At 45.5% G+C, this 17,783-nt stretch overlaps 1 protein-coding gene across 1 annotated transcript in view; it reads right to left on the bottom strand.

Annotated features, from left to right (window-relative positions):
- The window catches only part of LOC118374671 (slit homolog 1 protein-like), a 245,793-nt gene that overhangs the window by 13,076 nt on the left and 214,934 nt on the right, over positions 1-17,783 (bottom strand). The window contains 10 exon segments of the mRNA XM_052477899.1: positions 1,190-1,353; positions 4,518-4,589; positions 10,433-10,504; positions 12,236-12,307; positions 12,900-12,968; positions 13,832-13,964; positions 15,008-15,174; positions 16,881-17,024; positions 17,368-17,511; positions 17,779-17,783. The exon segment at positions 17,779-17,783 is cut by the window's right edge and continues 70 nt beyond it. Coding sequence (XP_052333859.1) covers positions 1,190-1,353; positions 4,518-4,589; positions 10,433-10,504; positions 12,236-12,307; positions 12,900-12,968; positions 13,832-13,964; positions 15,008-15,174; positions 16,881-17,024; positions 17,368-17,511; positions 17,779-17,783 — 1,042 coding nt within the window.

Raw genomic sequence — 17,783 nt, 5'->3', positions numbered from 1 at the left:
TACAAGTTAACATCAAGTAATTTAGTCTCCTCAACTTGCTCAACAGACATATTATTCATTATCAGATTGAGCTGAAGTCTAGAATTTAAGGAATGATTTGTACCAAATACAAATCTTAGTTTCTGAGATGTTCAGGACTATGTTCATTTTATTACTAGCCAACCATTCTAAAACTCTCTGTTTAGGGTTGCAGTGATTTTCACTAGCTGTGGTTGCTGACACGTATAGTTTTGAATCATCAGCAAACATATACACAGAGGCTTTGTTTAATGCCAGTGGCAGGTCATTGGTAAAAATAGAAAAGAATAGAGGGCCAAGAGAGCTGCCCTGCAGTACACCACACTTTACATATACAGTGCCTTCAGAAAGTATTCATTTCCCTTGACTTATTCCACATGTTGTTGTCTTACAGCATGAATTCAACATGGATTACATTTTTTTTAATTCTCACTCATCTACACACAATACCACATAATGACAAAGTGAAAACATGTTTTTAGAAATTTGTGCAAATGTATTAAATTAAATAAAGAAAAATCTAATTTACATAACTATTCACACGCCTTTGCTATGACACTCTGATATAGAATTGTGGTAATGCACATATCTGGGGATGGGTATAAAACATGCTCTAGAGTGTTGAAAGTTTCCAAGAGCACAGTGGTCTCCATCATTGGGACATTTAAAAAAAACAGGCACAGTTCAACACCCATCCAACACCATCCCTACCCTGTAGCATCATGCTATCGGGATGCTTTTCAGTGGCAAGGACTGGGAGACTGGCAAGGATAGAGGTAACAATGAATGGAGCCAAATACAGGCAAATCCTTGATGAGAACCTGCTTCAGAGTGCAATAGATTGTAGGTTGGGGTGAAGATTTGCGCTCTAACAGGACAATGACTCCCAAGTATACAACCAAAGCAACGCTGGTAGGGCTTCAGAGCAAGAATGTGAAAGTCTTTGAGTGGCCCAGACTGGAATCCCATTGAAAATATGTGGAAAGATTGCTGTTCACCCCAGGTCCCCATCTAACTTAACAGAGCTTGAGAAAATCTGCAAGGAAGAATGGGACAGTCCCCAAAATCAGATGCGGAAAGCTGATACAGGCATACCCAAGTTGACTCAAAGCTGTAATCAAAGTATTGACTCAGGGGTGTGAATGAAACTAAATGAATGAACCCATCTCACCGTGGCACTCAAACTTCTTGGCAGGGGTGGTGAGCAGCAGCTTGCCCTCCATGCCCGTCGGTCCGGCACAGCGGGCGATGCCTGGCTCCTTGTAGCCCGTCTTCACCCAGTCAGACAGCCAGAGCAGACGGCAGTCACAGTACAGGGGGTTGGCACCAATGGCCCTGAGGGTGAAGGGTCAGAGGTTAAGGGTCAGGGACAGGCAATTGTGGAAAACTGTTGTTTGTTATAAAAAAAATGTATATTGTCATACATGAGTAAAAGTAAAGATACCTTAATAGAAAAGGAATCAAGTAAAAGTGAAAGTCGCCCGGGTAACATACTACTTGAGTAAAGTACAAAAGTATCTGGTTTTATACTGAACAAAAATATAAACACAACATGCAGCAATTTCAAAGATTTTGCTGAGTTACAGTTCATATTAGGAAATCAGTCAATTGAAATATATTCAATAGGACCTAATCTATGTATTTCACAGCTAATGGTAGAGAAATTCATATTAAATGATCTGGCAACAGCTCCGGTCGACATTCCTGCAGTCAGCATGCCAATTGCACGCTCCCTCAATGCTTGAGACATCTGTAGTATTGTGTTGTGTGACAAAACTGCACATTATAGAGTGGCCTTTAATTGTCCCCAGCACAAGGTGCACCTGTGTAATGGTCATGCTGTTTAATCAGATTCTTGATATGCCACACCTGTCAGGTGGATGGATTATCGTGACAAAGGATAAAATGCTCACTAACAGGGATGTAATCAAATTTGTGCACAACATTACAGAGAAATAAGCTGAAGTAAAAGTATAAAATAATTTACAAAAAAATATATTTTTTTACGAATAGCCAGGGGCACACTCCAACACTCAGACATAATTTACCAATGAAATGTGTTTAGTGAGTCCACCAGATCAGAGGCAGTAGTGATTACCAGGGATGTTCTCTTGATAAGGAATGTAGTGGAGTAAAAGTGAATATTAATGCACAGATATCCCCCCCAAAACTCCTTCAGTAGTACTTTAAAGTATTTTTACTTAAGTACTTTACACCACTGGGGACAGGTTAACGTCAGTCAGAGGATTGGCACCAATCACCTTGAGGAATCATCCATCAATCAATTAATCATGGCAGAAAGAAGGATGCATTTTCAGAGACTCATGAGGGCTGACGTTCACTAGATGTATTTCTCTATTTGACCAGCAGGTGTCTCTCTCGTCCTTCAGATAACACAGAGCTTCACTCAACTGTTACAGTTCAGTACTTCCAGAAAGGGAACTAATATTTAAAATTAGGTTAAGGGAAGGGTTATTGTTAAGGTTAGTGGTTTGGTTAAGGTTAGTGTTAAGGTTGGGTCATTTACATATTTTGGCTATCCGTGCTGTCAATGGGATGCTGGACAGAATATTTCCCCTAGTCTTTTCTTTCTAAAAAAGGACCAGCAAGCTTTACCTCCTTGAAAATGTTATTTGATGAAAAATATCTCTAATAATATGACTGTTGATAACTTTTTTGACCAACTGGGGGTTTGAAAATGCTGCCCTCAATCATCATTTTACATTGTTCCTGCATGAATCGATGTAGGCACAGTTATGCACAATCAGTCACACACAAACACACAAAACTGTTCCATTACTCAGATTAACAGGCTCATGTTTTAGGTCAGTCCAACATGAAAGCCACTTGACTGTGAATCAATGATTTCCAAAGAGAAGCAACCCCCCCCAACTTCTCTAGAGCTTTCTCTTTATCTCATCCCCCACTGACTTCTCTAGATATTTCTCTTTATCTCATCCCTCACTGACTTCTCTAGAGCTTTCTCTTTATCTCATCCCCCACTGACTTCTCTAGAGCTTTCTCTATCTCATCCCCCCAACTTCTCTAGATCTTTCTCTGTACCTCATCCCCCAGTACCATATTTTACTCTGTACCTCATCCCCCAGTACCATATTTTACTCTCTACCTCATCCCCCAGTACCATATTTTACTCTCTACCTCATCCCCCAGTACCATATTTTACTCTCTACCTCATCCCATAGTACCATATTTTACTCTCTACCTCATCCCCCAGTACCATATTTTACTCTCTACCTCATTCCCCAGTACCATATTTTACTCTCTACCTCATCCCCCAGTACCATATTTTACTCTCTACCTCATCCCCCAGTACCATATTTTACTCTCTACCTCATCCCCCAGTACCATATTTTACTCTCTACCTCATTCCCCAGTACCATATTTTACTCTCTACCTCATTCCCCAGTACCATATTTTACTCTCTACCTCATCCCATAGTACCATATTTTACTCTCTACCTCATCCCCCAGTACCATATTTTACTCTCTACCTCATCCCATAGTACCATATTTTACTCTCTACCTCATCCCCCAGTATCATATTTTATATTCATGTTCTTTACCTCCCTGTAATATCTCTCCTCTCTGCTCCTTCCTCTATATTCCCTGCTTTCTTCTTCTTATCCTCCCTTATATACCCCTCACATTGCTCTCTCCTTCTCTTCACTGCACTCTCTTCTCCCATTTCCTCTTCTCTCACAACTCTCTCTCATTCTCCATCCCTCTCTCTCCCTCCCTTGCCCTCTGTTTTCCTGAGATGGATAGGCCTATTGATTTACAGACAATGGCTTTGACATGACAGACAACCTGGACCCCACTGGGAGTAAAGCCCTACTTCAACCTCCCAGAGTCAACACACACACACACACACACACACACACACACACACACACACACACACACACACACACACACACACACACACACACACACACACACACACACACACACACACACACACACACACACACACACACACACACACACACACACACACACACATATATATTCCCAAACACTCCCTTCACAGACCACAGACCGCAAGGAATGTTAGTAAACCTACATGGTGTGTGGAGATGAGACAGTGGAGGGGTCTGTGTGTAACATTAACCACAGCTCTGTGACTGACTAGGGGAGTTCGGTGGCTGTGAAGCCCACCAAACAGCTCTACAGATGGGGCTACTGTTAGCCACCCTCCCCCTGGCACACACACTAGCAGACCAGACCACCTCTGTGTGTGAGGCTAGACTTCAGAAAGTGCGTGGTACAGTAAAGGAAAGACAACAGACAAGATGTTTATGTGTCTGAGGAATAGTTGCTTGGGTTCACTACTTTGCGTGTGTGAAAGGTGTATTCATGTGTGGATTGGTATTACTGTACCCATGTGTGTCTGTTTGTGTTTATTGAGCAAGCTCCTGTGTGTGTGTTTGTGTGTGTCCGTGCGTGCGTGTGTGTGCGAGTGTGTGTGTGTGTACTCACAGGTGAGACAGAGAGGCCACATCACTGAAGATGCCGTCAGGAAGCTCGGAGATCTCGTTGCCATGGAGAGACCTTTGAGATGACAGACAGAGTGGGAGGTGAACACAGAAAGACCTCAACTAGATCTGCTCCCATCATTCTGTTCCAACGTCCTAAATGTTGGGGAAAATGTTTTATAAAGTCGATTGTTTCGATCTCACTGAAGCATATCCACTAGATTTGTTCATATGTTTCTGTAGTCAGACAATGCCGGGTCCTTATGTTGCACGTAGTGGCCCTGAGGTCTACAGGGGAAGAGGAGGGCATGGAGAGAGCTCCCCTCTGAATCAGCTTGCTACAGTTGTCTCTAGTGACTGCTGCAGTTTTACTGTCTGTCTGTCTCTCTGCAGCAGGTCTGGGCAGGGGAAAGGTTGGCTCTATGTCTGTTATCTGGGGCTCAGGGCTGGATGGAAGAGACAGGCACAGGGCTGCAATGGAATCCAGAGTGGCTGGTGTTAAGTTACTGAACTGAGCAGAGTACCTAGGCTGTGATTCCCAGACAGGGTGGTAGGGCTCTGTGAGCTAAAGGGGATGGTGAGTATAGAGGAGGAGGGTCTTTGAGTGTGGGAAGGGGGAGTTTGAGCTCTGCTGTCTGTTGTGGGGGTGTGATGGGGGTCTTTGAGTATGGGAAGGGGGAGTTTGAACTCTGCTGTCTGTTGTGGGGGTGTGATGGGGGTCTTTGAGTGTGGGAAGGGGGAGTTTGAGCTCTGCTGTCTGTTGTGGGGTGTGATGGGGGTCTTTGAGTATGGGAAGGGGGAGTTTGAGCTCTGCTGTCTGTTGTGGGGGTGTGAGAGGGGGTCTTTGAGTATGGGAAGGGGGAGTTTGAGCTCTGCTGTCTGATGTGGGGGTGTGATGGGGGTCTTTGAGTATGGGAAGGGGGAGTTTGAGCTCTGCTGTCTGTCGTGGGGGCGTGAGAGGGGATCTTTGAGTATGGGAAGGGGGAGTTTGAGCTCTGCTGTCTGTTGTGGGGTGTGATGGGGGTCTTTGAGTATGGGAAGGGGGAGTTTGAGCTCTGCTGTCTGTTGTGGGGGTGATGGGGGTCTTTGAGTGTGGGAAGGGGGAGTTTGAGCTCTGCTGTCTGTTGTGGCAGTGTGATGGGGGTCTTTGAGTATGGGAAGGGGGAGATTGAGCTCTGCTGTCTGTTGTGGGGGTGTGAGAGGGGGTCTTTGAGTATGGGAAGGGGGAGTTTGAGCTCTGCTGTCTGTTGTGGGGGTGTGATGGGGGGTCTTTGAGTATGGGAAGGGGGAGTTTGAGCTCTGCTGTCTGTTGTGGGGGTGTGATGGGGGGTCTTTGAGTATGGGAAGGGGGAGTTTGAGCTCTGCTGTCTGTTGTGGGGGTGTGAGAGGGGGTCTTTGAGTATGGGAAGGGGGAGTTTGAGCTCTGCTGTCTGATGTGGGGGTGTGATGGGGGTCTTTGAGTATGGGAAGGGGGAGTTTGAGCTCTGCTGTCTGTTGTGGGGGCGTGAGGGGGGGTCTTTGAGTATGGGAAGGGGGAGTTTGAGCTCTGCTGTCTGTTGTGGGGGCGTGAGAGGGGATCTTTGAGTATGGGAAGGGGGAGTTTGAGCTCTGCTGTCTGTTGTGGGGTGTGATGGGGGTCTTTGAGTATGGGAAGGGGGAGTTTGAGCTCTGCTGTCTGTTGTGGGGGTGTGATGGGGGTCTTTGAGTGTGGGAAGGGGGAGTTTGAGCTCTGCTGTCTGTTGTGGCGGTGTGATGGGGGTCTTTGAGTATAGGAAGGGGGAGATTGAGCTCTGCTGTCTGTTGTGGGGTGTGAGAGGGGTCTTTGAGTATGGGAAGGGGGAGTTTGAGCTCTGCTGTCTGATGTGGGGTGTGATGGGGGTCTTTGAGTATGGGAAGGGGGAGTTTGAGCTCTGCTGTCTGTTGTGGGGGCGTGAGAGGGGGTCTTTGAGTATGGGAAGGGGGAGTTTGAGCTCTGCTGTCTGATGGGGGGTGTGATGGGGGTCTTTGAGTATGGGAAGGGGGAGTTTGAGCTCTGCTGTCTGTTGTGGGGGCGTGAGAGGGGATCTTTGAGTATGGGAAGGGGGAGTTTGAGCTCTGCTGTCTGTTGTGGGGGCGTGAGAGGGGATCTTTGAGTATGGGAAGGGGGAGTTTGAGCTCTGCTGTCTGTTGTGGGGGCGTGAGAGGGGATCTTTGAGTATGGGAAGGGGGAGTTTGAGCTCTGCTGTCTGATGTGGGGGTGTGATGGGGGGTCTTTGAGTATGGGAAGGGGGAGTTTGAGCTCTGCTGTCTGTTGTGGGGGCGTGAGAGGGGATCTTTGAGTATGGGAAGGGGGAGTTTGAGCTCTGCTGTCTGTTGTGGGGGCGTGAGAGGGGATCTTTGAGTATGGGAAGGGGGAGTTTGAGTTCTGCTGTCTGTTGTGTGGTTGTGATGGGGGGGGGGGTATGTCAGAGTGCAGAGCTGCTTCCTTCCTCGTCTTTCATCGAGGTGATTGGGTGATGAGCCACTGGGCTTACCGATACACACGCACGCGCATGCTGGCACACACACACACGCGCATGCTGGCACACACACACACACACACACACACACACACACACACACACACACACACACACACACACACACACACACACACACACACACACACACACACACACACACACACACACACACACAGGGCTTGATGGCAGTAAAGAAAAGGATTTAATGGCAGAAAAATAATATGGCTGTCCTAATCTGTCAAGCCATTACCAACTGTCTCTGTGTCTTTGGATGAACACCAGATACTTACTTCTAAACCCATTGGACCCCTGGCCCTGCTTGGCTACTGGCCAAACTAATACTATGCTTCCTGTTCACTATCCCTTAGCTTGCTCTGTATCCTACGACTCTATAATGTATCCATTCTAACCTTCATAAGCTACAGCCCCTGCTGACTGAACACCCCTTAATGTATCCATTCTAACCTTCATAAGCTACAGCCCCTGCTGACTGGACACCCCTTAATGTAGCCATTCCAACCTTCATAAGCTACAGCCCCTGCTGACTGGACACCCCTTAATGTATCCATTCTAACCTTCATACGCTACAGCCCCTGCTGACTGGACACCCCTTAATGTATCCATTCTAACCTTCATACACTACAGCCCCTGCTGACTGGACACCCCTTAATGTATCCATTCTAACCTTCATACGCTACAGCCCCTGCTGACTGGACACCCCTTAATGTATCCATTCTAACCTTCATACACTACAGCCCCTGCTGACTGGACACCCCTTAATGTATCCATTCTAACCTTCATACGCTACAGCCCCTGCTGACTGGACACCCCTTACCAAGGCAGGGGGTCAGGGCTCAGGGTATAGGCAGGAGAAGATTTTACAGTGGGCAGTTGGCCAGTAGCAATGACTCAGAGGGAGAGCTAGAAGAAGGGAGGAGCCAGGGAGTCTCTGTTAGAGAAACGTTATGGTTAGTAACACACTGCTCTCACAGCCCTCTCCTTTCTCTATCTCCCCTTTGACTCTCTCACTCTATTTCTAAACCCTTTGTTGACCAGGCCACGGGCCACAGTAACTCTCCTCACCCTTTCTTTCTTTTTCTTTCTTCTTTTTTAAACTTTCTCACCCCCCACGTTTTTGGCCACACCCTGGTGCTGTCTCGACACACTCCCTTTACGCACACACGCACACACACGCACCTAATACACAGCAGGAGGCTTACCTCAAACAAAACCATAATCATCACACACACACACACACACACACACAGACAGAGACACAGAGACACAGAGAGACAGACACAGAGACAGACAGACAGACACACACACACACACACACACACACACACACACACACACACACACACACACACACACACACACACACACACACACACACACACACACACACACACACAGACACAGACACAGACACAGACACAGACACACACACAGACAGACACAGACACACACACACAGACACACACACACACACACACACAGACACAAACACACACACACAGACACACACACACACACAGACACAGACACACACACACAGACACACACACACACACACACACAGACACACACACACACAGACACAGACACAGACACACACACACACACACACACACACACACAGACACAGACACAGACAGACAGACACACACACACAGACACAGACACACAGACACACACACACACACACAGACACACACACACTCACACACTCACACACTCACACCACATACATGACAGACCCCTAGTCTGTTTGATGATTCCGTTAATGATTCTTCCATTTTTGCAAGACTGTAAAGTCTGTTTGATGATTGTGTGTAATGATTCTTCCATTTTTTGCAAGACTGTAAAACTTTTTGCACCTCAGTGTGCTTTCTGTGAAGGGGAGACAAAAAACAACTTTGAACTCTGAAACCCTTTTAGAGTCTAACAGTTAGAAATATTAAACGTTTTGCCTGAGACACTTTCTGTCTACACACCTCGATCCCTCCTCCCGTTAAAAACAAAGAACGATGTTACAGGGGACATTATATAGCAGGGATTTGATGATCAGACCAGCAGTAAAGACAGTTTTCTGTTTCCTTTCTGACTCTAGTTCATCTGAGACAGCAGGGTCCTAGACAGAGGGGGTCTGTGTGTGTTCATGTCTGTGTGAGTGGGCTTCAGCATACTAACATAATTACAAATGAAGCAGACTTATATGGCACGTCTGAAAGACTGCCTGGTAAAACACATGGAAGTCTGACAAGTCTGTTGCTGAACTAATGCAGTCTCCATGATAAGTAACTTTGGCTTGAGGCTTGATGACTGAGTTAACTCCAAGTAACCTTGGTTGAGGCTTGATGACTGGAAGTTAACTTCCTGATAAGTAACCTCATTGGCTTGAAGACTAAGTTAACTTCCTGATAAGTAACATTGGCTTGAGGCTTGATGACTGAGTTAACTTCCTGATAAGTAACCTTGGCTTGAGGCTTGAAGACTAAGTTAACTTCCTGATAAGTAACATTGGCTTGAGGCTTGATGACTGAGTTAACTTCCTGATAAGTAACCTTGGCTTGGAGTCTGCATTAGCTCCCTGATAAGTAACCTTGGCTTGGAGACTGCATTAGCTCCCTGATAAGTAACCTTGGCTTGGAGACTGCATTAGCTCCCTGATAAGTAACCTTGGCTTGGAGACTGCATTAGCTCCCTGATAAGTAACCTTGGCTTGGAGACTGCATTAGCTCCCTGATAAGTAACCTTGGCTTGGAGACTGCATTAGCTCCCTGATAAGTAACCTTGGCTTGGAGACTGCATTAGCTCCTTGATAAGTAAGCTTAGCATGAGGCTTGAATATTTGCATTAGCTTCCTGAAAAGTAACCTTGGCTTGAGACTTGAAGATCTGTGTTAGCTTCCTGAGAAGTAACCTTGGCTTGAGACTTGAAGACCTGTTTAGCTTCCTGAGAAGTAACCTTGGCTTGAGACTTGAAGACCTGTGTTAGCTTCCTGAGAAGTAACCTTGGCTTGAGACTTGAAGACCTGTGTTAGCTTCCTGAGAAGTAACCTTGGCTTGAGACTTGAAGACCTGTGTTAGCTTCCTGATAACCTTGGCTTGAGACTTGAAGACCTGTGTTAGCTTCCTGAAAGTAACCTTGGCTTGAGACTTGAAGACCTGTTTTTCCTGAGAAGTAACCTTCACAGACTTGAAGACATGTGTTAGCTTCAAAGAAGTAACCTTGGCTTGAGACTTCACACACACACACACACACACACACACACACACACACACACACACACACACACACACACACACACACACACACACACACACACACACACACACACACACACACACACACACACACACACACACACACACACACACACACATAGATAGATAGGATAGGAGAATGTGCTCACAGTAGTCGAAGGGAGCGCAGTCCACCAAAGGCCAGACTGGGAATGCAGCGCAGAGAGTTATAACTCAGGATCCTAGAATGATAAGAAACAGGCAGTACATCTTAACATATATCCCTCCTGTTATAACTCAGGATCCTAGAATGCTAAGAAACAGGCAGTACATCTTAACATATATCCCTCCTGTTATAACTCAGGATCCTAGAATGAGTAAGAAACAGGCAGTACATCTTAACATATATCCCTCCTGTTATAACTCAGGATCCTAGAATGCTAAGAAACAGGCAGTACACCTTAACATATATCCCTCCTGTTATAACTCAGGATCCTAGAATGAGTAAGAAACAGGCAGTACATCTTAACATATATCCCTCCTGTTATAACTCAGGATCCTAGAATGAGTAAGAAACAGGCAGTACACCTTAACATATATCCCTTCTGTTATAACTCAGGATCCTAGAATGAGTAAGAAACAGGCAGTACACCTTAACACATATCCCCTCTGTTATAACTCAGGATCCTAGAATGAGTAAGAAACAGGCAGTACACCTTAACACATATCCCTCCTGTTATAACTCAGGATCCTAGAATGAGTAAGAAACAGGCAGTACACCTTAACACATATCCCTTCTGTTATAACACATCCTAGAAAACTACAGAGTTGTTTTGTTGTGTTCAATGCGCTCATAGTGGACAGGTAGACAGGTAGACAGGTAGGACAGGTAAGACAGGAAAGGTGGACAGGTGGACAGGTGGAGACAGGTGGACAGGTAGACAGATGGACAGGTAGACAGATGGACAGGTGGACAGGTAGACAGATGGACAGGTAGACAGATGGACAGGTGGAGGTGGACAGGTGGACAGGCAGACAGGTAGACAGGTAGACAGGTGGACAGGTAGACAGGTAGACAGGTGGACAGGTGGACAGGTGGACAGGTGGACAGGTGGACAGGTGGACAGGTGGACAGGTGGACAGGTGGACAGGGACAGGTGGACAGGTAGACAGGTGGACAGGTGGACAGGTAGACAGGTGGACAGGTGGACAGGTAGACAGGTAGACAGGTGGACAGGTGGACAGGTGGACAGGTGGACAGGTGGACAGGTGGACAGGTGGACAGGTGGACAGGTAGACAGGTGGGCAGGTGAACAGGAGGACAGGTAGACAGGAGGACAGGTAGACAGGAGTACAGGTAGACAGGTAGACAGGTGGACAGGTGGACAGGTAGACAGGTGGACAGGTAGACTGTTGGACAGGTGGACAGGTGGACAGGTGGACAGGTGGACAGGTGGGCAGGTGAACAGGAGGACAGGTGGGAGGACAGGTAGACAGGAGTACAGGTAGACAGGTAGACAGGTAGACAGGTGGACAGGTGGACAGGTGGACAGGTGGACTGGTAGACAGGTAGACAGGTGGACAGGTGGACAGGTGGACAGGTAGACAGGTGGACTGGTAGACAGGTAGACAGGTAGACAGGTGGACAGGTGGACAGGTGGACTGGTAGACAGGTGGACAGGTGACAGGTGGACAGGTGGACAGGGTGGACAGGTAGACAGGTGGACAGGTGGACAGGTGGACAGGTAGACAGGTGGACTGGTAGACAGGTAGACAGGTGGACAGGTGGACAGGTGGACAGGTAGACAGGTGGACTGGTAGACAGGTGGACAGGTAGACAGGTGGACAGGAGGACAGGTAGACAGGTAGACAGGTGGACTGGTAGACAGGTAGACAGGTAGACAGGTGGACAGGTGGACAGGTGGACAGGTAGACAGGTAGACAGGTGGCCAGGTTAACGGATCAGTGCTTACAGCGTCGTGAGCTGACTCATGTTGGAGAATGAAGAGATGGTGAGAGAGTTGATCTTGTTGTTACTAAGGTCTCTAAAAGGACACAGAACACACTGTTAAATCACACACTGTAGGGCATCCACCCATGAAGTGTCATTCCTTATGTTATAAAATACATTTCACCAAAACAAATATGATTGTTCATGATATGAACTGTTCAGTGGGGTCTTTCTCTACCATATCATTAACATTATATCTAATAAGTTGGATTTTGTAACATCGGATAGTAAGCACTGAGCTCTGTTGAGAGCTGAATGTAAAATAAAAAGCTTGTTTAATGTCCTCCGGATTGGAGAAGAAACAAGTTCAACAGTGTACCTGTCAGTTAGCCACAGTTCTCCTACAGTATCCAGCCTAACTGACGCAATTATATTACCCAGAGTTTCTACCCCTTTCTTTCTCTGGCCTCCATTGAATTAGTCCCCCTAATTCAGGCCATCCTACAAGGGTAAAAACTTTTGAAGTGATTACGATGGAGACACAAGGGGTGGACCACTGTTTTTTTAGAGTAACATGTAACATATTATTTTACCCATCGGTCAAAAGATGCTTTTTGATTGGACACGGTACACACTGCCAAATAACACCAGGTAAACATCAAGGTTGGCCAGGTCGACACACTCACACTAACTGGAGGTATTTAAAGGTAGAAAGCTCCTTTGGCACCATGCCAAACTGGTTCCCATCTAGATACCTGTGGAGAAACAGACAGATATTCAGAGTTTAATACTTGTGTGAAATGGCAGCATTCAGATCCTGGGTCTTTCTAAAGCCACAGAGAGGGAAAGGCCAGACCACGAACCCTACAACCCCTGTCAGATAGTAACACTGCCCCCCCACCCCACCCACCCACCCTCTCTATCTATCTATCTCCCTCCCCCCACCCCTCCCTCTACCCCCCCCACCCCTCCCTCTACCCCCCCAACAACTCTCTATCTCCCTCCCCCACCCCTCTCTATCTATCCCCCCCCCCTCTCTATCTATCTCCCCAAACCCTCTCTGTCTCCCTCACTCCCACCCCTCTCTATCTCCCCCAACCCCTCTCTATCTATCTCCCTCCCCACCCCTCTCTATCTCCCTCCACCCCTCTCTCTCTATCCATCTCCTTCGCCCTCCCCCACACCTCCCCCGACTCCTCCCCCTACCCCTGTCTATCTATCTCCTTCCCTCCCTATCTATATATCCTTCATCTCCCCTCCCCTCTACATCTATCTCCCCATCCCTCCCTCCCCTCCCTATCTAAGCTCCCGTTTCCCTCCCCTCCCTCCCCCCACACACCCCTCTCTTTCTATCTCCCCCTTCCCTCCCCCCAACACTCCCTATCTATCTCCAGACCCATCCCAACAAAACCTGCTCATTAAAATGTTCTCTTGCTGCTGTGGATCTCTCTCTCACACACACACACACACAGTTCTTGGCCATCGTAGTTGGAGTGACATCAGTATTAGGCCTGGAGGCCTCTGGGGGTAGATCTGCTCATGTCCATAAAATTCCACCTGATTGTATCATAAAACATTCTTATGATTGAAATATTTGATGTACTGAGGAGGAACTCACAATTCAGTGACGTTTCTGGGGATGCCTTTGGGCAGCGCACGGAGGTGATTGTTACTGCAGCGTACCACAGTCTCCAGACATGTACACTCACTGGGACACTGAGGCCTGGGCACACAGCTCATCTCCTCCACTCCTGGACAGAGACAGAGGGAGAAGGCAGGTTTGATTATTCATCTAGCAAGAGAGATTGAATAGCGGAAACGAGGAAAAGAGAGGTTAGATAGAGAGAACAGAGAGGTTAGATAGAGAGAACATATTAAATGAGAGATTAGATAGAGATGACATATTAAATGAGAGATTAGATAGAGATGACATATTAAATGAGAGATTAGATAGAGATGACATTAAATGAGAGATTAGAGAGAACATTTTAAATGAAAGATTAGATAGAGATGACATATTAAATGAGAGATTAGATAGAGATGACATGTTAAATGAAAGATTAGATAGAGATGACATATTAAATGAGAGATTACATAGAGATGACATATTAAATGAGAGATTAGATAGAGATGACATATTAAATGAGAGATTAGATAGAGATGGCATTAAATGAGAGATTAGATAGAGAGAACATTTTAAATGAAAGATTAGATAGAGATGACATGTTAAATGAAAGATTAGATAGAGATGACATATTAAATGAGAGATTACATAGAGATGACATATTAAATGAGAGATTAGATAGAGATGACATAATAAATGAAAGATTAGATAGAGATGACATATTAAATGAGAGATTACATAGAGATGACATATTAAATTAGAGATTAGATAGAGATGACATTAAATGAGAGATTAGATAGAGATGACATATTAAATGAGAGATTAGATAGAGATGGCATATTAAATGAGAGATTACGTAGAGATGACATATTAAATGAAAGATTAGATAGAGATGACATATTAAATGAGAGATTACATAGAGATGACATATTAAATGAGAGATTAGATAGAGATGACATTAAATGAGAGATTAGATAGAGATGACCCTCATTGTGTGGGAGGTATGTTAGTGATCTATTGATGGCCCTCATTGTGTGGGAGGTAAATTAGTGATCTATTGTTGGCCCTCATTGTATGAGAGAACATACGTATGAGTGAAACCCGTAACTCCCATCAAGGCAGAACTGTGTGTGCTAGAGAGTGTGTGTGTGTGTTTCGACCCAAACTCACCCTCTTCACAGCGGAAGTCAGGCAGTGCCACGTCCTGTAGTGGGATCTCTTTGAGGAAGGCGGGGCGCTGACATCGAGGATTGCCCGTGACGATCTTTCTGCTTCTCAGCCAATCACCAAGCCAGGCCAGACGACAGTCACAGTTGAAGGAGTTAGCCAGGAGGTTACTGATGGAAAGGGAGAGTTAGACTTAACAATTACACCAATTAAGTGTGTGTGTGTGTGTGTGTCTGTATGTGTGTGTGTGTGTGTGTCTGTATGTGTGTGTGTGTGTGCGCGCAATCAATTTTTACGTGTGTGCTGGCATGCCTGCTGGCAAGGTTGGTAGACTTTAGAAAAACAATTAATTACTAAACGTACTGAATAAGACATTCCGTTCAATCTTTTACCCAGATTTTAGCAGAGACACAGGGAAATGCAGTGCATTCAGAAAGTATTCAGACCCCTTGACATTCAGATACTTGTCCCGAAGCCACTCCTGCATTGTCTTGGCTGTGTGCTTAGGGTCATTGTCCTGTTGGAAGGTAAATCTTAGCCCCAGTCTGAGGTCCTGAGCGCTCTGGAGCAGGTTTTCATCAAGGATCTCTCTGTACTTTGCTCTGTTCATCTTTCCCTCGATCCTGACCAGTCTCCTGGTCCCTGCCTCTGAAAAACATCCCCAAAGCATGATACTGCCATCCCCATGCTTCCCCGTAGGGATGGTGCCAGGTTTCCTCCAGTCATGATGTTAGGCATTCAGGCCTAAGAGTTCAATCTTTGTTTCATCAGACCAGATAATATTGTTTCTCATGGTCTGAGAGTCTTTAGGTGCATTTTGGAAAACTCCAAGGTGGCTTGTGCCTTTTACTGAGGAGTGGCTTCCGTCTGGCCACGCTATAATAAAGGCCTGTTTGGTGGAGTGCTGCAGAGATGGTTGTCCTTCTGGAAGGTTCTCCCATCCCCACAGAGGAACTTCCATTTAAGAATCATGGAGGCCACTGTGTTCTTGGGTATCTTCAATGCTGCAGACATTTTTTGGTACCCTTCCCCAGATCTGTGCCTCGACACAATCCTGTCTCGGAACTCTTCGGACAATTCATTCGACCTCTTGTCCAATCAATTGAATTGACCACATGTGGACTCCAATCAAGTTGTAGAAACTTCTCATGGATAATCAATGGAAACAGGATGCACCTGAGCTCAATTTTGAGTCCCATAGAAAGGGTCTGAATACAGGTAAATTAGTTATTTCTGTTTTTTTATTTTTAATACTTTTGCAAAAATGTCTAAAAACCTGTTTTCACTTTGTCGTTATGGGATATTGTGTGTAGATTGACGAGGATAAACAATTATTTAATCCATTTTAGAATAAGGCTGTAACGTAACAAAATGTGGACATATTCAAGGGATCTGAAAACTTCCAGTCAGGAGGATACAGACAGCTCAGGAGGTGTGCTTAGACATGTATTTTTCACATAGAATGTAATGTAAAGATTATGGCTCTAGATTGCATTAAAAAGGGTTTCAAGTGTCTGAAAAATGGATGGGGAGCCTTAAGTTGGGGATTCTACTAAATAAATGTATCCTGTGTTTGCAGCCTGTATTCAATTCTGGGAATGGTTTATTTAAGTTTTAATTAGGCCTGAAATATTTGATTATCTTAACACTATTTCATATAAAGGTATTTTTTTGGTATGTCGGCTACAGGCTTTTATTAGGTAAGAAGGCTAATTAGAAGACTATTTTTCTCAAAGCGATTTGAGTAATGCATCGCATTGTGAAAATAAAAATATATTTTTCTTAATTCATGGCATTCATTTTATAGACATGCAATATGACGGGTAGGGCTCTGAGAACGGACCTGTGCAGGACTTAGTGTGTGAGTGTGTCTTACAGTGTAGACAGTGTCTGCAGGGTGTCGAAGGCTCCAGGGGTGATGGTAGTTAGCTGGTTGTCATAGAGAGACAACAGGCGAACGTTGTGCAGGCCGGTGAAGCTGTTGTTATGGATACATCTGATCTTGTTGTTCCTCAACATTCTGGAATAGAGTAAACTGCTTAAATGGCATATATCCCATGTGAATTGACAAGAAGTATATTGAAATGTTCCTAATATGAAAGGAAGATACAGTGTTGGAAAAGGAGTATTTGGAGGATGTATTGTGGGTGTTAATACATGACTAGTCTCTTTCCACAGCCGCTGTGTGGACTTACACAATTCTGCCAAGCAAGAATAGTACATTAAGCATCAGTGCATGATGGTTCTCATCCATGTATACATGAGTGTGTGTGCCTACTTGTGCTCATGTGTGCGTCTGTGTCTGTTTGGGTCACTGCGTGTGTGTGTGTGTGTGTGTGTCTCTGCATGTGTGTGTGACTCACAGCATGCGTAGTCCCTCCAGTCCCTTGAACATTCCACTGCGGACAGAATCCAGCTGATTGGCTGAAAGATGGAGCTCGTTGACAGACCCCGCCCCCTCAAACGCCCCATCCTCGATCTCTGTGATCTTATTGTTGCTAAGGTTACTGGGAATAAATAAATAATGGTGATTAAAGAAAGATGAAAAATACTTTAGTGAACTTCTTAACTTTTTTTTGGTAGCAGCAGTGAGACATTAGCCTTGGTACCAGTCTGTTAGCTAACACTGCACTCCTTGTATTCCACTCCTTGTATTCCACTCCTTGTATTCCACTCCTTGTATTCCACTGCTTGTACTTGTGGCTAAACAGACTGGTACCTAGACTAGTGAGACATTTCTGTCTACTTCATTCGTAACTTAAACCACAACATACATGTT

The sequence above is a fragment of the Oncorhynchus keta genome, chromosome 24 (genome assembly GCF_023373465.1).
Source record: "Oncorhynchus keta strain PuntledgeMale-10-30-2019 chromosome 24, Oket_V2, whole genome shotgun sequence".
Lineage (NCBI taxonomy): Eukaryota > Metazoa > Chordata > Actinopteri > Salmoniformes > Salmonidae > Oncorhynchus > Oncorhynchus keta.
Note: the sequence above shows the minus strand (reverse complement) of the source record. Positions and strands in the feature narration are given on the sequence as shown.